Raw genomic sequence first — 25,551 nt, forward strand, 5'->3', positions numbered from 1 at the left:
TCATTTCCTGCGGCTCTGTTTCTTGTACCCTGTACTTCATTTATATCAAACTACCTGCAATCCCCTGATTATCCATGCTACTTTATTCTTTTATATATGTTTTGCGGCGAGCCGCTTCTGACCAGCAGAATGACGAATCACCACACGCTAGATTCTTCTCGCATCACACTTTATTGGAGTACAGCTTGGTTTCGGGCGGATGGAAGGAAGACCCCGTACGCTCGAGCCTGTCTGCTTATATAAGGGCTTAAGGACTCGTGTAAGTCCCTGATTCGTCCGTATGGTTATCGCATTTCGCAAGCCGGACTTTGGATAGGCCACTGCTTCAAAACCTGATTAGCATATTAGGTGCATACGCCCTAGCGGCATACTTAGTGCATGCGTAATGGCTATCCGGCCGCGCCCTACATCTCCCCCTTTTTTCTTTTCGACCATTGCAGCGGACATTGACCTGTACCAGTGCTCATACCGGGGTATGTACACGGTGTACCGGTAGTTTCTGCTTGCATTCGCAGACACCCTCCTGCGTGCAATGCTCGCAATCGAACTGCAGGGTGCAAGGGCTGTCTTCACGTGGCATGGGCTCCTCATGGAGGTGCAATGGTAACGAGACCTCTCCGTGCAGAGGCAGCCCCTAGGGCCGATCCCCTATAGAGGTGCAATGGCGGCAAGGCCCCTCTGTGCAAGGGCGATCATATGTTTTTTAGGGTGGAGAGCCAGGCTGCGGGGGACTCGCCTTCACTGATGGCCACAAGCGCCTGAGTGAGCATTATCCTATCTCGCCGGGTTCGAATGCGAATACGACAGACCAACCAGAGACACAACACTATCCCAAACAAACAGCAGGCTGCGAACAGTCCCACACCCACCCATTCCTTAAAAAAGGAAAATGCTCTAGCTAGCCATGCGGTAAATTCTCCAAGAGTCACTGGATCCACTCTGGTTGCATTCAGCTGCAGGATATTCAACTTCTGCTTAAATATCATCTTCTCCGCCTCGCGGGACCAATTTCCCTTTAGGAATTCTCCAATCTGCTTGCTCTTATTCAGAGCATCCAATCTGTGCTTAGTGGCCTAGCACAAGCCGTATTCATCTCACAGCTAGTGGAATACAATACTGGGAGAATGGTACTTTGAGAATGAACGGGGATGGGGACTGGCCAGGTTCGGCTAATTCCCCAAAACGTCTTGATCTCCGCCTTGAGCAGGGGGAAGCTCATCAACAGTATCCAGCCCAGTGTCACTCCTTGAGCGCTCCACATCGTTCTTGGGATTATCTTCCACGACTCTTGTTAACCTTGTCGGGACCCAAATCGGATCTTGATCCTAAACTGGACTACTTAACGGCGGTTCACTCCGTATGTCGAGTTCTGAATCGGTCCTCCATGCGGGGCGCGCAGGTTCCCGGGTTTCGGCACCACTTGCGGCAAGCCGCTTCTGACCAGCAGAATGACGAATCACCACACGCTAGATTCTTCTCGCATCACACTTTATTGGAGTACAGCTTGGTTTCGGGCGGATGGAAGGAAGACCCCGTACGCTCGAGCCTGTCTGCTTATATAAGGGCTTAAGGACTCGTGTAAGTCCCTGATTCGTCCGTATGGTTATCGCATTTCGCAAGCCGGACTTTGGATAGGCCACTGCTTCAAAACCTGATTAGCATATTAGGTGCATACGCCCTAGCGGCATACTTAGTGCATGCGTAATGGCTATCCGGCCGCGCCCTACAATGTTTTCCTTACATGGATTACACTTCTGCCCTTTTTGGCCATGTGAACTCCTATCCTGCAAGGGTCAACATCTCTTGGAAGCCTTTCTTAATTACCAGCTGGGACAATTAATCACTGGCTATTTAGGGACTCCATTTTAATACCTCCTCTAACATTTCCTGTCTGGCATTGCAGTTATTTTGGTTGTGCCTTTTTTCCCTACTAAATTTTGAAGTATTAGAATGCAGGGACTATGTCTTATTCATTTTGACTGTGCCTGACACATAGTAGATCATTTAATAAGTGGTTGTTGAAAAAAATCAGCTAAAAGTACAATTTAATAACAGCTAGGTGGAATGTTATTCTTGTAGGCCACATGCAATTAGGAACTGCCTCTAAGAACTACAGATAATGAATATATAGGGTATGTGGGCTATAACATTAAAATGATGGAATTAGAGAAAGTTCTGAAATCCCTGGTTGAATGATTTGAACATACTTATTGCTTAAAACAAGGTGAAATAGAATTAGTGTTGATAGCTCTGCTTTGTAAATTAATTTTTTTTGGCAGATTATGCTTCCCCCTCCTCTTTTAAAACAGTTATAACAAACTAACAGTTATAACAAACTAGGTCTGTTTCATCTTTGATTTTCTTTCCCAAGGACAGTGTGTCCATTGCCTTGCTAAGTTGTACTTCATTATACAAGTCAAGTTGACTATGAGAAAAGAGAAAATATTCATTTAAACTTTCAGGAAGGAAGGCTCTCAATGGTCTTAGAACCTCAGATCAGGAAGTAAAGCTAACCTAATTTTTTTTATCCTTTTGACTTGGAATATATTTTCCCTCCCTCCCTTCCTTCCTTCCCCCCACCACCCTTCTTTCTACAGATTTTAGATACCAAAGTTCTTTGTGAAGAAATAGATCACAGTCTTCTCTCCCTGCCTCCCCTTTTTTTCTCTAAGGCTAGGTTACTCCTAATTTCTGAAATGGTGCCCTTAGATGTAGTACAGATGGGATTTTGATCTCTCCCAATGGGGTTGAAAGTTTAAATCTTCAGTTTAGCTCTCTTTGGCTAGAGGTAATGGTTTAGTATTCCTGAAGGAGAGTTGTATGGTTGACTATTTTAGGGCCAACTTCATTAGTAACACTTTTGATGGAAGTACCATTTTCTTTAGTACTTACGTATCTAACTTGTGTTACAGAGATTTGTAAATATTTAGAAGAGTAGTATAATATGTGAAATTCTTCAGATGCCTATGAAGAAAAGAAAACCAGTACAGATGTAATACTTAGTATTCGTGTTTATGGCAGATTATATTTTCAAAAGATAACTATGACAAATATCTCCCATCCCACAAGCTGGTAACAATGTGACTTTGACACATTGGAATCTGTGGTTGCTTGCCTTGAACCTGGGCAGGTTTATGACTGCAGCAGAAGTGACAGTCTTGTTATTTCAGCTTTTAAAATTTGGGATACCAGTGGAATGTATGTTGATTTCCTGTTCCTCTTTGTCTAATATTTTCTCTCTAATCTTTCTGTTTTCACTTTGTTAACTTTCTTGTTATATTTCTTCTTTTCCTTAATCTTGTTCTCTTTCTGTTTCCTGCATCATTTCTTTCTTTGGCCAGGGAGCAAATGATGGGCATTTTGGTAGACATTTTTCCATAATACTGGAGATCTCAAACCGAGGCCGAGTGGCCCTTCTTCCTTCTTCTCTGTTATCAGAAAATGAAATAAAACGAGGGATGGATTTGTATGAGGGCTGATGTATGTCTCTCTGGCTTTCTTTTTCAAATTGTAAACTTTTTCAGTGTGGAATATGTTGTGTCTATATGAACACTGAGCACTTAATAGAAGTCTTAGATTTAGTTTTTCATTAGCTTCTAGATTTGCATTCCTAATTTAAAAAATTTACGCCTTATTATGTACTTCTTTCACACTCTTACCAGAATAACTCCTGAAAAAGTAAAAACTCATTAGCATATTTATCACCCTAGATATTCCTTCCACTTCTCTTGCCATACTTTTCTGTTTTGCAGTCCCCACACTTTACATTCCAGCCTCTCAAACTGTCCTGTAAACATTCCTAACATCTTCTGACTTCTGTGTCATTGCTCACTCCCTTCCTGATCCTCGACATATTCTTCCTGTCTCCCTGTCTTGTACTCATTCTTAACTTTCTAGTATGGGAACTGACCCCCTTTTATGAAACTTTCCTAGATTCCTCCCTTGTAATCTTTTCTTCTGTACTTCAGTATCACTTGTTTATACCCTTTAGGGTATTTATTACAGTCTACTTTGTGTTATTGGTATGTTACTTATGTATTCATTAATTTAGCAAACATTTGAATCCCTGGGTCCTACTTCTGGAGACTTCAATTTATTGGTTTGGGATGGAGCCTGGGCATCAGAATTCTTTAAATGCTCCTCAGTTGATTCCAGGATTAAGAACTAATAGAATAAAGACATAACACAGTGCCCACCTGGCCTGTGATAAACACTCAAATATTTGTTGACAGATTTTAAGCTTTTAAATCCAAGGACCATAGTTTATTTTTGTATCCCCCATAGCACCCAACACACTATTGCCTACTATTGTATACAGGTTTTCCTTATTATCTGAAAGTAGAGCATTCCTGTGAAACCTTTTGTAAGCTGAAATGGCATAAAGCAAAGAGGCAGTCACCTTAGGACACATCTTGCTAACAATGTACAAAATAAATTGAGATAAAACATAAATGCTCACAGACATAGTTCAGAGCTATGGCAGCTTGATGCTGAGATTCTAGTGTAGTTCCCAGGGAAGGAGCTTGGCAATGCCACTCTTGCTGCTTGGGGTGCATGATGCCTCTATAATAGCTCTCTGCAAAACAAATGCTAAAAGCTATTTTCGCCTTCTTTTGTAAAAGCAAAAATCCTCTTTAGATTTCTTTTGATTAGCGAAAACAGGTGCTAACGTAGGTTTCTCATAAAAGCGAAGAGGCATAAAATGAACTTTTGAAAAGTGGGGGATACCTGTTTATAATTAGGTGAAATACATAGTTCTTTTCAGTTTTCATGATATTTCATGTTGTTGCAGGGGCCATTCAGAATATGCTTGGATTACTATGTAACTAGAAACTGCTAGACAACCGTAAAATGTTTTTTCTGCTCTTTGGCTGTGCCTGCGGGGCAAGTGGGATCTTAGTTCCCCAACCAGGGATTGAACCTGCGCCCCCTGCATTGGAAGTGCGGAGTCTTAAGGATCTACAGGGAAGTCCCTGTTTTTTCTGCTCTTGTTTGTATTTTTAAAATAAATTTTAAAATACCCTCTAGAGAAGTCTTGGATTTACTGAACTCTAAACTAGTCTTGTGTTTGATCTATGGGTTAAATATAGAATATGAGCTCCATTCTTTAATCTGATACAGCGTAGTCTTCATAAAATGTGACTTTAGTTCAAGTATGTTTAGGAGCCTTTATAGATAAATATAGTAAATATAGCAAATGAATGTACCCATGCTTCGAGTAAATATAATATTTAGCCCAACCTATAGCCAGTGCATGCAGCAGAATTATCAAGATTGAACCTTTGACCTATTCAGACCATATGGTTCCTGACTTGCGTCTTTTATGTGATGTTGATAGCAAAATTTGTTTCACAAAGGGAGGTTTTATTTTGTTCATAATTTGTGGGAATGTTAATAACCTTTTAATTAAAAGTGCTTATGATACTTATGTGACTAACCTGGCTTTGAGTAAGACAGCACTCAGGGTCAAATCTAATGCAGTTGGCCCTCTGTATCCACAGGTTCCTCATCTGTGGATTCAACCAAGTGTGGATCAAAAATATTTGGGGGAAAAAAATTCCAGAAAGTTCCAAAAAGCAAAACTTCAATTTGCCACTCCTGCTACACACAGACAACTATTTATACAGCGTTTACATTGTATTTACAACAATTTATTGATACTTAGCATTTACACTGTATTAGGTATTATAAGGAATATAGAGATGATTTAAAGTATAGAGGAGGACTTTTGTAGGTTACATGCAAATACTACACCATTTTATATAAGGGACTTTGATCGTCTGTGGATTTTGGTATCAGGGTGGGGGTGGGGTGGGTTTGCTTGTCCTGGAACCTATGCCCGGAAGTTACTAAGGGTTGACTTGAGTACGTTCTTTACAATTAATGACAATACTTTCTGTATGCTTGTCTGTCAAACCTACAGAAATTGCCTTCCTCTTCTTGATATCTCCCTTCCTCTTCTGCTTGCTCTCTTTTCCTTCCCTCCCCTTTGTTCCAGTGTTAGGCGGCAGCTGGATCTGCTGGGATGGTAACATTAGTCTATAGGTAAGGAGGAAAAGGATAGGGAAAGAAAAATTTGTTGTTGTTTGTTGGACTTTTACCTCCTTTCTCCAGTCCTCATTTTCACAACTTTCCTCCAGAGTCAGGAGTAGAAAGTAAACAGGGGCTGCTCTCATTACTGCTAGAAATCTCCTCCTCCCCACAGACTATCATTATTGGGCATCCATTGTTTTTCTGTCTTTGTTTTATACATATATATATATATATATATATATGTAAGTGACCGTGTTGGATTCGAACATATATATATTTTGTTTGTGCCCTTAACCATTTGGCCAGAGGTTGCCAAACTTGGCAGCTGGTGGGCCATATTTAGACTGCATGTTGATTAATTTTTTTTTTAATATTAGCTGCTAACACTTTTAATATGGAGAGATGTCACAAAAAATTTATATTCCTGGTTTCCTCATTGCCACATTGCAGCATAGGCCTGGAACTTAGTAGCAGCTTCACGCTGTAGGAGGAATATGTGCTCTCTAGGGTTCCACAGACCCCACCTGGCCCACTTCATCATTTATAGTACCCTCCTGCTCCCTGTAGGTATTTCCATTTTTGAGGTTTGCATCATCAGTCTTTACTACCACCAGTAATTCCTTTTATGCTTGAACTTGTGTTCCAGAGCAGAGGAGCTACAGAATATTTTTATTCATACAGCTTTTCTTCCCAATGTGAGGTCTGAGAATAGTCAAGTGTAAGGGAGATGCCTTATGTTTCTGGCCTTTTGAGTTGGAATTACACATATATTTTCATTTATTTGGACAATATTTATTGATAGTGATGGTAAAGGATCAGATGAAATGTGGTTCAGAAATAGCGGAGAGTATTAAAGAAGCACAGGTTTCTTGTCGTCAGCGCCCATGGCCCTGAATATGTAGTCCTTCAGCGAGACGTAGACTGCCTGGAGTGAATTCAGTGTCCTCGCCTTAGCTCACTGCAGTACACTGTTGCCTTTCACCCTGCTCCGAAAGCCAAGTGGTAAGAAAGGGTGGGAAAGTCTTGGATGAGAAGGTGTCCAGGAAGCACTAATTCGTAGCTACAATGAACTCAAATCAGCCATGTTAGTCACAGTTATATCAACTGATATAACCTGTAAATCTTACTTAGCTTGGAAGACTACCATTTTCTCTTAAAAACTGGTGATTAGGTTGTTTATGCTGATAAATTGCTATATTAGGTTTATTATAGATCAAATAGGTCTTGAGAATGTCATGCTATAGATGATCAAATGTAAAAAGAATTCACAAGGAGATCTTTATAGAAAGTATATATGCAAATAATCACTAGATGCACCTAGCTATCTGTTTTGCTCTAACTTGTGCTTAGTAATGTTGTTTTAGAGCACTCTTCCCCCTTTTTAGATGTTCTTCATCTGTGCACAACTATGTCTTTTATGTTTGCTATATTGTCATTGTTTATTCATGAATCTGTCTCTTAGCTGTGAGTTCCTTGAAAGCAGACTTGGAGGTCTTATTAGTTTTGTGTTCCTCATGGCCTAGCACAGTGTTTGGGCATATATATGATCAGTAAGGGCACAGTAGCCTTTAATTAATTAATGATTTGTTGATTGATTGATTGCATTTCAGGAACGTCTTACTGGAAGGATTCTGTTTCTGTGGTGAGAACCATAATCTTTGTTTTATCTCTGTTTCAGTATTTGCCCTTTCTGTGTAATTGCTTTTACTTTTGTGCTATAATCATTACGTGATTATCAACTACTTTCTTTTTCTTACCATATCTTGGTATTTGATTGTGAGTTGCTAATTCTCACTAATGGAATATTTTGAAAACTGAGATGTCTTGAAATCACCAAGGCTTTTTGTTGGATGAGATTTGTGTTAAATTTTCTTGAAAATCTGTTTTGATATGAGAAAAGAAATCTTTCTCCCTTTGTTCTTTGCCTTGGGTGTTCCCTTGTCTTTCATTCACACTTACTTCCTGTTTGAGGAAGGATTTTAGTTCTGTTTCTGTAGTTTTCAATAAGATTCTGGTTAGTTTCTTGACTCTTATGATGGTGTTATAGGTGGACTTGAAATGTTTCTACAGTTCCTTAGATTAAGAAAAACCTAAAGTAAAACCAGCCCTTGAGATTTATTTTTTGAAGGTGAAATACCTCTTTAAGCTATTCCCATTGTGGTCAAATATATTAGTTTACTGTCCAAATGTATTAGTTTCGTGTCATGCTTTCCTATTTTATTCTGGAGTCCTTCATTTCTAATCTAGTCTTGTTCTCTAGGCTTATGCATAGCTGTCCTGCTGGGATATCATATCATAATCATCTTAGAAATTCCCTTTACCTCTCTTATGCTACAGTCAGTGTTTCCTGGATCCCTTTTCTTTCCTTTGTTTACCCCCTCATTTTGTTTTAGGACATTCTCCTGTAGCTTTCTGGAAAAGGTACAGGAGAGATTGTTTGTACTTTTTCCTTGTTATATTTTTCTAGTACCCTATTCTTATTTGGATGCAATTTTCTTTTTCTCCTTTTCTGAGAATATTTGGAGGTTTTCATATTTTTTTCTTCTTTCTTCATTATTTCTGTTCACCCCTCCCCCTTCCCCCATTTGTTTGTTTTGGTACCTTTCTTTTTGGAATCTTCCTCAGTTTTTGGTGTTCCTTGGCAGTTCATTCATTTTTTCAGTCTACTCTTGATATATAATTTATATACAATAAAATGCACAGATTTTAAGTATTCAGTTTAGTAAGTTTTGACAATCATATTCGCTTTTGTAGCCACCACCCCAATCAAATATATAAGACATTTCCATCAACTCAGAAGAGTTCCCTCCTATCTGTCTGCAGTGTCTGTTCCCTGCAATTCCAGCCACATACTCCCCACTTCACCACCTGTCAACCACTGTCTTTGACATCACTGCTAGTTTTGCCTCTTTAAGTCTTTTATATAATGCAGTCGTATGGTATATGTTTTTTTGTGTCTGGCTTAATTTGCTCAGCATAGTTTTTGAGATCCACTTATGTTGGTGCATGAATCAGTGGTTTCTTCATTTTTATTGCAGAATACTATTCCATTGTATGGATATACCACATTTATTTATTCATCTGTTCAAGGATCAAGGGGTCGTTGTTTCTAGTGTTTTTGCTATTGTTAATAAAGCTCCTTTGTATGTTTCTGTACAGTATTTTCTTGGGTAAATAGCAAGGAGTGGAATTATTGGGTCATAAGGTAAAGTATATGCTTAACTTTATAATAACTGCCAAACTGCCTTTTTATTTTAAAGAGTGATGCATTAGAAGATTGACTGGAAGACTTACATGTTTGAGTATATCACTTGTTGACTTGTGGATTTTCCTTTTGGGAACCCAGCCATTTCTAAAGGGGGAATGGAGACATTCCCCTCACCCCATGTCAGTAACAGTAGGTCTTTGTTCTAGAATCATTTACTTTCTTCAGAGAAGAATCCTCATTGATTCTGCCCAGGTGATATATATGTGAGAATAGGGCAAGGGAGGACAGCTGGATGCAAATGCTCACTTAATCTTCACCTTTTTTCATACCTCATTGTCCTTCCTATAGCTCTTAGCTAAATCTGGTGTTTCCATGTATGGAGCCTTTCTGTGTCAGTGTCTCCAGAGAATGTATCTCTGGTTTTTGATATATATCTACATCTAAAAGTGATGTGCGGGGGTGGGTAGATTGGTAGATTGGTGCGTGACTGTGTTGTGCTGCAAGGGACCCGAGAGTCTAAGCACTCCTCATATAATTTTCAACCAATTTCTCTTCAGTCCCACCTTTTACCCTCACCCCTTTTTTTTTGTGGTAACTGGTACAATGAATTTGAGTCTTTTTTGGGTGCCCTAGACAGAGTAAGTTAGTTCACTTTCTTGTTCACATTTCTCAACTGCTGGTGCTTAGGTTTCAATTTTATTTTATCTGCTCAGGTCAGTCACTCCTCCAGACACTAATGTTCCCCAGAAAAAATTGACTGCCTCTTAGATCCTCAGTTCTTTTTTCTCCTATTCTCTTTGTCCTTGTGAGTTTATGTCCTTTTTTATTCTTGCTGTAATTTTAGTGAAGTCTTTGGAGAGAGAGGAGATAGAAAAACCACATGTGTTCAGTTTTCTATTTTTTCCAGAAATTGCTTTTTCTTTCTAAAACTAAAATAACTGCATGTTATTTATGTTTTCCTACCCTAAAATTTTACTAGGCTTGATTCTCTTTTGTTTTCCATCTTGCCTGAATCTTTATTTTTAAAGTTTTCAAAGTTTCACTTGTACAATGAATGCTTTTATGTATTCCTTATCTACAGATGAACTAACTGTTAGCTTGTTTATTTTGAATAAAAATACTATTTATTTTCAGTAAATATGGATCTCTGGCAGTATTTTAGTGTCTGATAGTTTCTTTTGTGCATATACAATAACTTAATCTGTCTTCTGCTGATGGACATTGTTTGCTTTTACAAATGCTTTAAAAAGCTTATATGTACATTTTCTCCTGTTATTAGGGAATAAATTCATTAATCATCTGGTTGCTATTTTTTTAACATATTACCAAACAGTCCTTCAAATATCTATAACCAACAGTGTATAAGATTATCATTTTATATCACAATGATTGATTTTTCTTGTCTCCTCCACTAGACTATGAGCATCCTAATTTGTTAGTAAAACCATTAATGAAAATTAGGCATATTGAAGAAATAGGTATTCTGGTAGCTGAAGTAATTTCTTCTTTTTTATTGTAATTTATAAAATGAGCTTTGTTCTGTTTCTCACTTTTGCATTCTAAAAAGGAAAAAAAATTAGTAACTTGGGGCTATTAATATTATGAATTCATTTTAAATGAATTAAGCATCTAGAGTTCATACTTTTTCTAGCTACTTATTCAAGTATTAGTTCTTATTGTTTTATCATTGCCCTACAGGTTGTTGAACTCATGAACTTTCCCTCCCTACCACAGACTTTCATTGAATGATAATCTATGTGCCAGGGCACTCTTTAGTCTTTATCTTGCTGGCCCTTTCTGCCTTACTTGAGACTGTAGACGAGCCCTTTTTCTTGTCCTTTGGAGACTACACTCTTGTTTTTCCTGTTCTAACTATTCCTTGTCAATCTTGTTTGAGTATTTTTTCTTTCTCCACAGGTACTGTAAGCTTTGGTTTCTCCCAGTTTTGTCTGTCTCATTTGTACTCTTCATTCATGACTTTAATTGCTGCCTATAGGTTGATGACTCTCATCAAACCTCTCCTAAGCTTTACACTCATATAATTGTAAAAACCCAATGGATCTCCCCAAGGTTCCTCATTTTCAGTATGTCCTTATCAGAATTTGTCATTGTTTTTCTTCCTCACGATTTTTTAAAAAAAATATTTTAAAAATTTATTTATTTGGCTCTGCTGGGTGTTAGTTGTGGCATGCAGGATCTTTGTTGCTGTGTGCGGGATCTTCGTTGCGGCATGCAGAATCTTTAGTTGTAGCATGCAAACCCTTAGTTGCGGCATGTGGGCTCTAATCTAGTTCCCCGACTAGGGATTGAACCTAGGCCCCCTGCATTGGGAGTGTGGAGTCTTAGCCACTAGACCACCAGGGAAGTCCCCATTTCCTCACTTACTCTTTTTCATACATTCCCTTTCTACATGCTAATACCATCCTTCAAGTTTCCCAGGATAGAATCCTGAGTGTTATTCTAGATTGCTTCTACTTTTAGTCAAGCTTCAGATTCTACTGACTTTTCCTTCTAAATATTTCCCAGATTTAGCTCCTCCTTTTCTTCTCTTAGTAGCAGTCTATCTTTTGCTTCCACATTTGTTCCACTCTCTGTAGAACTGGTAAACTATCTGAATTTTATCTCACTGTGTCCTGTTTCCTGTCTGCTTGGAGTTTGTATCTGAATTGTGTCTGACGGAATCCCTTCCTTATTATGACAGAACCAAATTTCTCTGAATTGGTCAATGACTGCTTTAGGTTTATCACTTGCTACTCCCTGCCTTATTCATTTTGTTCTAGTAACATACAGTTCTCCATACGCTCTATACATCATGCTCTATGCATTATACTTTGAAACAAACTATTATGTCTGCCTGGCATGCCCTTGTCCATTTTGCCTGGGTTAGCCTTTAAAAGTTTAAGTAATCATCCTCTCTGTCCAGAAGTCTTGTCTTTCTTCTCTAGCATGGGATAAAGGTACTAATTCTGTGCCTCCATAGTGACGATTGTACTGACCACATAATACTAAAGAGTATTTATTTTTCTGTCCTTGTAGACAGAGATTGTTCTATTCAGTGGAAAAAAGGCTTCAATGCCTAAAATAAAGTAATGGCTCAGTAATTTATTTTATGAGAGTGGGTGTCTAAAAATTATAGTTTATTAGAATCATCTATTTATAGGTTGCTTTCTTTGTAGATGATGACACGGTCTAAACTAAACTTAGGGGGAGTCTTCTGCATGGATAGATACGTGCTCAAAGAGTAGAAATAATATAATTTTTATCCCAGAGGCAATGAGTGCATTGCTGCTAAAAACATATTAATACCAGTGTCTAAGGCCATTTAGCTTACTTGCTAATTCGAAGTACTTGTTACCTCTTCCTTACCCCTGCCTAAAATTTGTATGCATAATTTAATGTTCTGTCATTTGAAAATAGTGGGTCAGGAATTTGCATATTTATTTTCTAGATTAGATTTGAAGATATTAGAATTATGAAAAATATCTTTGGGTTTATTTGACTTATTTGGAAAGAGAAATAATATTTGCCAATTTTTGTTAGGAATTGGGTTGAAAAAATGTAAAGATTTTGAGAGATGACTTTTCTCCTCTAGTTTCTTACCCATCTTCTCTTTCTGAATTTCAGTTACAGATGTAGAGCTGAAACGACTGAAAGATGCCTTCAAGAGGACCTGTGGACTCTCATATTACATGGGCCAGCACTGCTTCATCAGAGAAGTGCTTGGGGATGGAGTGCCTCCAAAAGTTGCTGAGGTAATCTTTATGTTCTAGGTTTTCCTGTGAGATAGTTACCACCAGCCTGAATTCTTGAGGGTTCTTCTGGTCTTGACAGATGTAATCTTCCCTACAGTTATTTTTCTTGCTGAGTAGGTTAACAGATCTTGTGTTAGATGTCAATATGGCTGTGTTCTTAGAGGCCAAATGGGAGTACTGCAGAGCTGCAATTCTGCTTCTGTGTGCTTCTGAGCTTTAATAGCCACTGATTATTATCATGGGACCATTTATATGACTAGCTTCTTATTCTTATAAACTTCATCACCCTGACATATAATTTTTATGTTGGGAGTATTTTTATAAGTTTTGAATTTAAAACCTTTCTATATAGTAAAACCTAATTAAATTAATTCTGTAAAATTAAATGTTGTACATGAAACACTAGCTTTTTGGAATTTGTAAAGGCTTATTTAAATTCTACTAAAAATTTTTAGGTAGAGATAAAATGAGCTAAGTTGATATAAATATCCCCTTTCTAACATTAAGTTCACTATTTTATAGGTATATACACAGATATGTATTATGTCATTCGAAAGGTGAAATGATAAAAAAATTAATACAACAGTGAAAATTATAACAAGAATTTTAAGCTTGGTGTATTTCATAAAACCTTGATTCACCATTCCTAATTAGTGACAGTTGATATTTCTAACCCGTGCTGTGTGCTTTTGAATCTTATGGTTTACATAATATAGAAATTACATTTATTGCTTTTTTGTGTGTTTTAATCTTTTTTTTTTTTGGGTGGGGATATATGTTGCATTAATTCTGTTACATGTATTCTTGTGTAAAATTACGTACTTTCTTGCTCTGTCATTATTTTGGATTTATGACAGGGTTAGTTTTTTTCCTGATACTATTTATTGGGTTCTCTTTTTCAGTATGAATTCATCTTCCTATTTTCTTGTGTTTTTTTTTGTTTTGTTTTGTTTTGTTTTTTTTTGCGGTACACGGGCCTCTTACTGTTGTGGCCTCTCCCGTTGCGGAGCACAGGCTCCGGACGCGTAGACTCAGCGGCCATGGCTCACGGGCCCAGCCGTTCTGCGACATGTGGGATCTTCCCAGACCGGGGCATGAACCCATGTCCCCTGCATTGGCAGGTGGACTCTCAACCACTGCGCCACCAGGGAAGCCCTTCCTATTTTCTTTTAATTTATTTGTCTTAAATGCTAGTATAATATAAAAATTTGGAATTCAGAATTTTTCATTTTAGGATATAACCAGCAATTTAATGAGATAATATAACTTGCCCATTAGAGGAAGGGATTTAAACTGAATCCATAGTATTTAAAACAAGATGCTTCCAAATTCAAATGTATACTAACTTGAGCCTTTCTCTCCCTCAGCTTCATCCTTAAAGTCAAAACTGTCAGTCTCTGTAAATTCATGGTGCTGGGAAAACTTAGGTCAGAATATCTGATTTATCTCTTTGGATCATGTATAAAGATTTACTTGTGTACATCTACATACCTATAAACAGATGTCCATTCAGGTCCTTGTCCATTTTTAAATTGGCAAGCTCCTACTGCTTGCCACATGACAGCTCAATAAATTGAGAGACGTGTTGTGGGGGCAAGGAATAACGACTTTATTCCCAAAGCCAGCAGACCGAGAAGATGGTGGACTAGTGTCCCAAAGAACCATCTTCCCTGAGTTAGAATTCAGGCTTCTTTTATAGTAAAAGGGGAGAGGGTATGGCTGGTTGTTGCAGACTTCTTGGTGCCTTTGTTCTTGCAGCTGTCCACGGAGGTCTGATCACAATGTTCCTAGACCTCCTGCAAGACAAATCTTATTCTCTGTTCGACAACTTTTTATCTCTATATGAATGAAAAAGTGTTATACCTTTAAGAAGTCAGAGCCTTGAGAATGGGCTATCTTGAATATTTTAGGCTATAGGCAACATTCTTTTATGAAAGGTGCAAAGCCTGCATGACTAAGCACAGGCAACAGAGCACAAAGGTTAGAGCTAAAGGAATAGATTCAATATGGAGTCAGGTTTATTCTTCTCTGTTATAGTCTGAGCAACTGTTTCTTGAAAAGATTATTCTTTCCCATTGAATCATCTTATCACTGTTGTTGAAAATCAACTGATCATAAGCATAAGGTTTTACTTCTGGATTCTCAATTCTATTCCATTGCTTTCTGTGTCTATCCTTGCATCAGTATCATATTGTCTTGATTACTCTAGGTTTATAGTAAGTGTTGAAATCAGAAAGTGTCATTTCCCCATCTTTCTAATTTTTCAAGTTGTTGTGTCTATTCTGGGTCCCTTGCATTTACATATGAATTTTTGTATCAGTTTTTCAATTTCTGCAAAAGAAGCAGCTGAGATTTTGATAGGGGTTGCATTGAATCAGTAGATTGATTTGGGGTGTATTGCCATTTTAACAATATTTAAGTCTTCTGACTCACAAAATTAAAATGCCTTTCCATTGATTTAGATTTTTAATTTCTTTCAGCAGTGTTTTATAGTTTTCAGTGTACAAGTCAAATGTCCATCAATAGAACAAAATGTGGTATATCTAATCTATAGAATGGAATATTGTTAATAAAAAAGGAATGAAGTTTTCTGATACATGCATGGATGAACCTTCAAAACATTCTAAGTCAAAGAAGCCAAATACAAAACACCATGTATTTTTTTATTCTATTTGTATGAAATGGCCAGAATAGCCAAATCTATGGAGACAGGAAATAGATTAGTGGCACTTCATTAAAATTGTCGCTGATTTTTTTCTTACTTGCTTGCATGGTAGCTGCCTCTTCCTGCTGTTGTTTTGGAGGAATCTATCTTTCTTGAAATGTCAGATACAGGTTGCCCTGTTAACTCAGTTCTCCGATATGCTCAAGAAATGTAATATGATAGTTAAATGACTTTTTCTTGTTTTTAGGTTAGGAGTGACACTCAGGCTTTCTACATCTAAGGTGGAAGTTGAACTCCCTGGAGCGTCATTTTTATGTGAATATTTCGTAAATTTCATTTCACCCAAAATTATTTCAAGAGTCTCTGTCCTTTGGACTATCTTTTAAGAATCATCACTGGCTAGAATAATTAAAGTATTGAATAATTATTTTCCAAGAGTGATCTTAATTTTAAATTGTAAAATCCATAATGATAGTTTCAAATTTCAGTTTCATTGTAGTTAACACTTTTTTGTGTGTAAACTCTAGCACAGTATTAAGCACAAATAGAAATGTTATAAATGCTTTTAGTGATGATGGTGAACTTAATTTATCCAATTATTTACAGATCTAGGTTTATTTTAAGTGAGGAGTACTCTTAGCATGTGAATATTGATTAGTACATATAACACTGTGTAGGTTTTAAAGTACTATAAGGAACTAAGTACTTCTGTCTTTTTTTAATTTATTTTTTTGTTTATTTTTATTTTTGGCTGTGTTGGTCTTCGTTTCTGTGCAAGGGCTTTCTCTAGTTGCTGCAAGCAGGGGCCACTCTTCATCGTGGTGCGCGGGCCTCTCACTATTGCAGGCTCTTTTACTATTGCGGGCTCTCTTGTCAGAGCACAGGCTCCAGACGCGCAGGCTCAGTAGTTGTGGCTCACGGGCCTAGTTGCTCCGCGGCACGTGGGATCTTCCCAGACCAGGGCCCGAATCCGTGTCCCCTGCATTGGCAGGCAGATTCTCAACCACTGCGCCACTAGGGAAGCCCGGTACTTCTGTCTTTAATCTCTCGTATTTTCTCATGAAAGGATGTCTTTATAGTGTCTCATACAATAATCTCAAAGGATGAGTGAACCCCATTAAGCTCAGTTCTGGAACAGTTCCAGCATTTATATAAAATGAGCTTGTAGCTTATTTCAGGCATCTCTCCAAGACAGGCAGGTTAGTAAATAGACTTCAACTTTTGTGTGTATTTGGGAAAGGGAGAGAATTTATGAGTATGTTTCTTCTTGCAGAGTACAAAGTTATTTGCTAAAAAGGAAATAGTACATTTTAAGTAAAATGGAAGTATAGATCTGGGCAGATAGTTTTGGAGTTTGAATTTAGATGTAGTGGGTAGGCAGACTCCTAGAATGGAGAATCTGTATTCAGTAGTTGCAGCAAAATCTTGTTAAATGATGGGATTTCTAAACAAAGTGATTAGTTGCAAAGCTAAGGAAGTAATCATTCGACTGTATATGGCTCTTCTGCGATCTTTCTTAAAATCCTTCTAAGAGTTTCCTATATAAATAGCAAGACAGGCTATTTTGGATAAGGAAAAATAACTCAAAGCAGTCTAAAATTTTTAGAATCAAAGCATTGATTTCATTTGACTCATTATTTTCTAGGATAGATTAGTGTAGTTAATATTTTGATGTAATTCTGATCTTGCTTATAATAATAACTATGTGTTATTTGAACAAAATATTAAATGAATGGAATTTGAGGGAATTAAGAAAACAAGGTCAAAACAAGGTGAATGGAAAACTGTCCTACTGGAAATTGGACTTTTCTGAACCAAGGCCACTAACTCTTAATTATTCAGTGTTTTTTCTTTAGTGTGTCACCCATCTCCCAACCCCTATTCCCCCAAAGAAATCTAATGACAAAACATTTCCATGTAGTATTAGTTTGCAATCATTTCCTCTTGTTTTCACATTCACTTAAAACTGGCTTTCACCATTTACAAAATATGCGATGCAAGTGAATTGATAGTTGCTACTCCTTAACTATTTCTTTTAACTGGAAACTCTTAAATCTCTATCCCAGGATTGATTTCAATTCTGGATGGCTGTCTAGGATAAAAATTCCACTCCACCTTCCTCCATAAAGCTGTCTCTGACAGTTTTAGCCCACACTGTTTTTCTCCCATCCTTAAACTCTTAACAGGCATTAAAGCCTGCCTCTGTACTATGTAGTACAATGTTTTTATTAGATAACGACTAATTGTTCATTTAAATCTTGTCTCAACTAAGTTATGATTCTTGACAGGCAGACTTTATGACTTTTTAAAAATTGGCCCCAGAGTGTTGTGCATATAATATAAACTCAGTGAGTATTTTGATGTTTCTGTTTTGTTTTGTTTGTAAGTAATTGTATATTCTGCAAAACCCTATTGTAAGAATGACCAGGACAATGACCAGGAAACCATACTCCTAAAGTCAATTAGCTTTGCTAGCTTTGCAGTCTTTGAACATTTAACCTTTTCCAAATTTGAGGAAAATGCACATTTTAAGCAAAAGCAATCATAGAGACTGGAGTGTTTTTAGACATAGTGGTCAGCATGTGAAAACAAGCAGCTGATTAGTAGGATATTTTTCCATTAGTGTTGGTAAATTTATGCTGAGGTATTCATAATGCATTTAGATGCCCCTTGGGGCTAGGGACATGCATTTATTGAGTTGGCCAAAACGTTTGTTCCAGTTTTTCAGTAAGATGTTATGGAAAAACCCAAACGAACTTTTTGGCCAATTCAATACTAGACAGTCTAGGTTTAGGGGGACTATCTGACCATAGAATAATGACTTGTGATTGTTTTTTTGTTTTGATGTTAGTTGATCAGTATTATTGATTACATCCCTTTATGTTGGATTTACTAGCATCATGGATAACAACTTTCTTGACAGCTCTAGCCATTGTCAGCTCTTGATGCTGTTGATCATTGACTATTGTAATATACTAAAATAATATGTTTATATCAACCAGAGAAAAGCAGCTAATGTTTTCGTGTTACATTAAATCCTAGTCTTGACATTATGGCTAACAGTAGAACACTAAGCAGGATACTGGTTTAAAATCTTTCTCTGGAACTGGAATCTGTAAAATATCCACTAGTCTTTATCTTAACTGCATCACTTTCGTTCAGTGTAATATTCATGCTAGTTCTTAAATTGCATTGTTGTTTTTTTCTTTTTGTATTTCTCTTTGTAAGACCAGACAAAAAAGATTCCAAGGGCTCTCTTAGATGAAGATAATAACAGAATATATCACTCCCTTCTTGTAAAATTACATATGGACTTTTAAAAAAAATATGCATTATTGTCTTGATGGTTTTTAACTGCCAAGTTTTATCCTAGAGCAATATTTAAACAGTTTCATAAGCTATTGAAAAACAAAGTTTATAGGACAAGAGCTGATATGTCAATAAGCATAATGGGACTAGGGAATTCCTTGTATAAAACATTACATTAAATACATTACATAAATTATAAGTGTTCTAAGTGATATGCCAGATGTCAAAGAAGTTACTTATATTGGTACTAAAAAATACTCTTATAGAAAATAACTTATGCATAATCACTTATTTTGAATCCTTGGTGTATTAAGTGAGCCACTGACGTGACTAGTGTAGTAGATGATAAAAATAATTGACATCCTTTTCAAGTCAGTCTTGATAAGACACTTCTATCCAATAGCATATTCCTTAATTGGTATTATAAGGTAAAATAAGGTTGATTTAATTTATAATCGAGAGTGTTAAAAACCTCTGCCTAAATTTAGCTGATAAGATTCAGCTGAATTTGACTACAGAAGTTGGAAATTTTATATAAAAAGAATTCTAAATGGTGGGAAAAGCAACTAACATTATCTAAACTTGGGTGAATGTAAAAGGAATGCATATTCATTCTTATCCTTTTCTCCCTTTCTGCATGCCCATGGAATAAATATAGCTGTATTTTATTGAGCACCTACCTAATAAATTTCTTTTCTTTTTATAATTTATTTATTTTTGGCTGCGTTGGGTCTTTGTTGCTGTGCGTGGGCTTTCTCTAGTTGCAGAGAGCGGGGGCTACTCTTCCTTGCAGTGCATGGACTTCTTATTGCGGTGGCTTCTCTTGTTGTGGAGCATAGGCTCTAGGCACGCAGGCTTCAGTAGTTGTGGTGCGTGGGGCTCTAGGCACGCAGGCTTCAGTAGTTGTGGTGCGTGGGCTCAGTAGTTGTGGCTCGCAGGCTCTAGAGTGCAGGCTCAGTAGTTGTGGTGCACGGGCTTTGTTGCTCGGTGGCATTTGGGATCTTACTGGACCAGGAATCAAACCCATGACTCCTGCATTGACAGGCGGATTCTTAACCACTGTGCCACCAGGGAAGTCCCTAATAAATTTCTATTTGTAGCAGAAATGGAATGATTTTTATGTTTGCCTTGCATATGGTAGTTATTATCTTTTAAGACTATCATCTTTGAGTAATATTAATTATTATATTCAATACTTAGATTAAAATATAGGGAGAAGAGTTGTAAAATACAGTTGAACTTTCTGTATTTCCATAATTTTGTCATTAAGTGATAAATATGAGAATCCTTGCTTAATGTACTTCTAAATGTAATTTCTGTTTTTAAAAATAATTTTGTTTATTTATTTTTGGCTACGTTGGGTCTTTGTTGCTGCACACGGGCTTTCTCTAGTTGCAGTGAGTGGGGGCTACTCTTCGTTGCAGTGCACAGGCTTCTCAGTGTAGTGGCTTCTCTTGTTGCAGGGCAAGGGCTCTAGGTGTGTGGGTTTCAGTAGTTGCGGCATGCAGGCTCTAGGGCGTGCAGGCTTCAGTAGTTGTGGCTCACGGGCTCTATAGCTCAGGCTCAGTAGTTGTGGCGCACAGGTTTAGTTGCCCCGCTCCATGTGGGATCTTCCCAGACCAGGGATTGAACCAATGTCCCCTGCATTGGCAGGCGGATTCTTAACCACTGTGCCACCAGGGAAGTCCCTAAATGTAATTTCTTGATGCTTTATTTTTTATGAGTAGCTGATTGAAAATATGAAGAGGAAAGAATTTATGTTCAGAGTCATTTATTTATTCTTTTAAAATTTATTTACTTTATTTATTTTTGGCTGTGTTGGATCTTCATTGTTGTGCACGGGCTTTCTCTAGTTACGGCGCACAGGCTTCTCATTGCGGTGGCTTCTCTTGTTGCAGAGCACAGGCTCTAGGCACATGGGGTTCAGTAATTGTGGCACACCGTCTCAGTAGTTATGGCACATGGGCTTAGTTGCTCCGTGGCATGTGGGGTGTTCCTGGACCAGGGCTCAAACCCCTGTCCCCTGCGTTGGCAAGCGGATTCTTAACCACTGCGCCACCAAGGAAGTCTCCAGAGTCATTTATACTTACAGCTTTAGGGTACACTTTTTCCTGCCTAGTTCTCTATTAAGTTATAAGAACATCCTGAAGCACCTTTCTGAGAATCTGAGGTGTTTTCCCAAATATGCTATTATAAAAAATGGTGGACTTAAAGAAATTATTAGCTGTGTAATGGTAACATTTCATACTATATACATCACTGTAGTTTTGAATGCAAATACGTACAGTATATAAACAATATAACCACATATATTGTAGTTTCAAATATATGTAACACTTTATAGTCATCAGAAATTGTGATTTTAGGATTAATTTTGTAATTAAGGAACATTGCAGTCAACTGTGGGATTTTCAAGGGTGTATTCTCAGGAAACAAATGGCATGAAGAAACAGCAATATATCCTCCTATGTTCACACAAACTAATACAGGATAGCAAATCATTTATTGAAAAATGTTTATATATATACAGGCTCTTTGGTGGGGCTAATGAGGGACTCCGAGAGGGCTCATACCAAGGAGTACTTCCTAGAACTTCTGCTGCCAGTATCCTTGTCCCCATGGTGAGCCACAGCCACCCCCCACCTCTGCAGGAGACCCTCCAACACTAGCAGAATAGTTGACCTGAACTTCCGGGAAGATGGCGGAAGAGTAAGACATGGAGATCACCTTCCTCCCCACAGATACACCAGAAATACATCTACACGGGGAACAACTCCTACAGAGCATCTACTGAACGCTGGCAGAAGACCTCAGACCTCCCAAAAGGCAAGAAACCCCCCACGTACCTGGTTAGGGCAAAAGAAAAAAATAGAGACAAAAGGATAGGGACGGGTCCTGCACCAGCGGGAGGGAGCTGTGAAGGAGGAAAAGTGTCCACACACTAGGAAGCCCCTTCGCGGGCGGAGACTGCGGGTGGCGGAGTGGGGGAGCTTCGGAGCCGCGGAGGAGAGCACAGCAACAGGGGTGCGGAGGGCAAAGCGGAGAGATTCCAGCGCAGAGGATCAGGGCCGACGGGCACTCACCAGCCGAGAGGCTTGTCTGCTCACATAACGGGGCGGGCGGGGCTGGGAGCTGAGGCTCCTGCTTCAGTCGGAGCGCCGGGAGAGGACTGCGGTTGGCGGCGTGAACACAGCCTGCAGGGCGTTAGTGCACAGCGGCTAGCCGGGAGGGAGTCCGGGGAAAAGTCTGGACCTGCTGAAGAGGCAAGAGACTTTTTCTTCCCTCTTTATTTCCTGGAGGAGAGGGGATTAAGAACGCTGCTTAAAGGAGCTCCAGAGATGGGCGCGAGCCGCGGCTAAAAGTGCGGACCCCAGAGACAGACATGAGACGCTAAGGCCGCTGCTGCCGCCACCAAGAAGCCTGTGTGCGAACACAGGTCACTATCCGCACCCCTCTTCTGGGGAACCTGTGCAGCCCGCCACTGCCAGGGTCCCGGGATCCAGGGACAACTCCCCCGGGAGAACACACAGCACGCCTCAGGCTGCTGCAACGCCATGTCTGCCTCTGCCGCCGCAGGCCCGCCCCGCACTCAGTGACCCTCCCTACCCGCCCCCCCCCAACCCCCCCGGCCTGAGTGAGCCAGAGCCTCTGAATCAGCGGCTCCTTTAACCCCGTCCTGTCTGAGCAAAGAACAGACGCCCTTCGGCGACCTACACGCACAGGCGGGGCCAAATCCAAAACTGAGCCCCTGGGAGCTGTGAGAACAAAGAAGAGAAAGGGAAATCTCTCCCAGCAGCCTCAGAAGCAGCGGATTACAGCTCCACAATCAACTTGATGTACCCTGCATCTGTGGAATACATGAATAGACAACGAATCATCCCAAATTAAGGAGCCATGTGGATGAAAGGCTCTTGGTGCTGCAGCCAGGAGTTAGTGCTGTGCCTCTGAGGTGGGAGAGCCAACTTCAGGACACTGGTCCACAAGAGGCCTCCCAGCTGCACATAATATCAAACAGCAGAAATCTCCCAGAGATCTCCATCTCAACGCCAGCACCCAGCTTCACTCAACGACCAGCAAGCTACAGTGCTGGACATCCTATGCCAAACAACTAGCAAGACAGAGACACAACCCCACCCATTAGCAGAGAGGCTGCCCAAAATCATAATAAGTCTACAGACACCCCAAAACACACCACCAGACGTGGACCTGCCCACCAGAAAGACAAGATCCAGCCTCACCCACCAGAACACAGGCACTAGTACCCTCCACCAGGGCGCCTACACAACCCATTGAACCAACCTTAGCCACTGGGGACAGACACTAAAAACAACAGGAGCTACGAACCTTCAGCCTGCAAAAAGGAGACCCCAAACACAGTAAGGTAAGCAAAATGAAAAGACAGAAAAACACATAGCAGTTGAAGGAGCAAGATAAAAACCCACCAGACCTAACAAATGAAGAGGAAGTAGGCAGTCTACCTGAAAAAGAATTCAGAATAATGATAGTAAAGATGATCCAAAATCTTGGAAACAGAATAGACAAAATGCAAGAAACAGTTAACAAGGACCTAGAAGAACTAAAGATGAAACAAACAATGATGAAAAACACAATAAATGAAATGAAAAATACTCTAGATGGGATCAATAGCAGAATAACTGAGGCAGAAGAACGGATAAGTGACCTGGAAGATAAAATAGTGGAAATAACTACTGCAGAGCAGAATAAAGAAAAAAGAATAAAAAGAACTGAGGACAGTCTCAGAGATCTCTGGGACAACATTAAGTGCACCAACATTCGAATTATAGGGGTTCCAGAAAAAGAAGAGAAAAAGAAAGGGACTGAGAAAATATTTGAAGAGATTATAGTTGAAAATTTCCCTAATATGGGAAAGGAAATAGTTAATCAAGTCCAGGAAGCACAGAGAGTCCCATACAGGATAAATCCAAAGAGAAATACGCCAAGACACATATTAATCAAACTGTCAAAAATTAAATACAAAGAAAGCGTATTAAAAGCAGCAAGGGAAAAACAACAAATAACACACAAGGGAATCCCCATAAGGTTAACAGCTGATCTTTCAGCAGAAACTCTGCAAGCCAGAAGGGAGTGGCAGGACATATTGAAAGTGTTGAAGGAGGAAAACCTGCAACCAAGATTACTCTACCCAGCAAGGATCTCATTCACATTTGATGGAGAAATTAAAACCTTTACAGACAAGCAAAAGCTGAGAGAGTTCAGCACCACCAAACCAGCTCTACAACAACTGCTAAAGGAACTTCTCTAGGCAAGAAACAAAAAAGTAGGAAAGGACCTACAATAACGAACCCAAAACAATTAAGAAAATGGGAATGGGAACATACATATCGATAATTACCTTAAATGTAAATGGACTAAATGCTCCCACCAAAAGACACAGATTGGCTGAACGGATACCAAAACAAGACGCATATATTTGCTGTCTACAAGAGACCCACTTCAGACCTAGAGACACATACAGACTGAAAGTAAGGGGATGGAAAAAGGTATTTCATGCAAATGGAAACCAAAAGAAAGCTGGAGTAGCGATTCTCATATCACACAAAATAGACTTTAAAATAAAGACTATTAGAAGAGACAAAGAAGGACACTACATAATGATCAAGCGATCGATCCAAGAAGAAGATATAACAATTGTAAATATTTATGCACCCAACATAGGAGCACCTCAATACATAAGGCAAATGCTAACAACCATAAAAGGGGAAATCGACAGAAACACAATCATAGTAGGGGACTTTAACACCCCACTTTCACCGATGGACAGATCATCCAAAATGAATATAAATAAGGAAACACAAGCTTTAAATGATACATTAAACAAGATGGAGTTAATTGATATTTATAGGACATTCCATCCAAAAACAACAGAATACACATTTTTCTCAAGTGCTCATGGAACATTCTCCAGGATAGATCATATCTTGGGTCACAAATCAAGCCTTGGTAAATTTAAGAAAATTGAAATTGTATCAAGTATCTTTTCTGACCACAACGCTATGCAACTAGATATCAGTTACAGGAAGAGATCTGTAAAAAATACAAACACATGGAGGCTAAACAATACACTACTTAATAACGAAGTGATCACTGAAGAAATCAAAGAGGAAATCAAAAAATACCTAGAAACAAATGACAATGGAGACACGACGACTCAAAATCTATGGGATGGGGGCTTCCCTGGTGGCGCAGTGGTTGAGAGTCCGCCTGCCGATGCAGGGGACACGGGTTCGTGCCCCGGTCCGGGAAGATCCCACATGCCGTGGAGCGGCTGTGCCCGTGAGCCCTGGCCACTGAGCCTGCGCGTCCGGAGCCTGTGCTCCACAACGGGAGAGGCCACAACAGTGAGAGGCCCGCGTACCACAAAAAAAAAAAAAAAAAAAAAAAAACTGAGAAAAATCTATGGGATGCAGCAAAAGCAGTTCTAAGAGGGAAGTTTATAGCAATACAATCCTACCTTAAGAAACAGGAAACATCTCGAATAAACAACCTAACCTTGCACCTAAAGCAATTAGAAGAACAAAAAAACCTCAAAGTTAGCAGAAGGA

General features: G+C 39.0%; 1 protein-coding gene across 2 annotated transcripts in view; it reads left to right on the top strand.

Annotated features, from left to right (window-relative positions):
* USP32 (ubiquitin specific peptidase 32) overlaps positions 1-25,551 on the top strand; it is a 210,367-nt gene that overhangs the window by 52,130 nt on the left and 132,686 nt on the right. For both annotated transcript variants that reach the window (XM_032615574.1, XM_032615573.1), the window contains exon 2: positions 12,866-12,993. In XM_032615574.1, coding sequence (XP_032471465.1) covers positions 12,866-12,993 — 128 coding nt within the window. The remainder of the gene's footprint in view (positions 1-12,865; positions 12,994-25,551) is intronic.

The sequence above is a fragment of the Phocoena sinus genome, chromosome 20 (genome assembly GCF_008692025.1).
Source record: "Phocoena sinus isolate mPhoSin1 chromosome 20, mPhoSin1.pri, whole genome shotgun sequence".
NCBI classification, from domain to species: Eukaryota; Metazoa; Chordata; class Mammalia; order Artiodactyla; family Phocoenidae; genus Phocoena; species Phocoena sinus.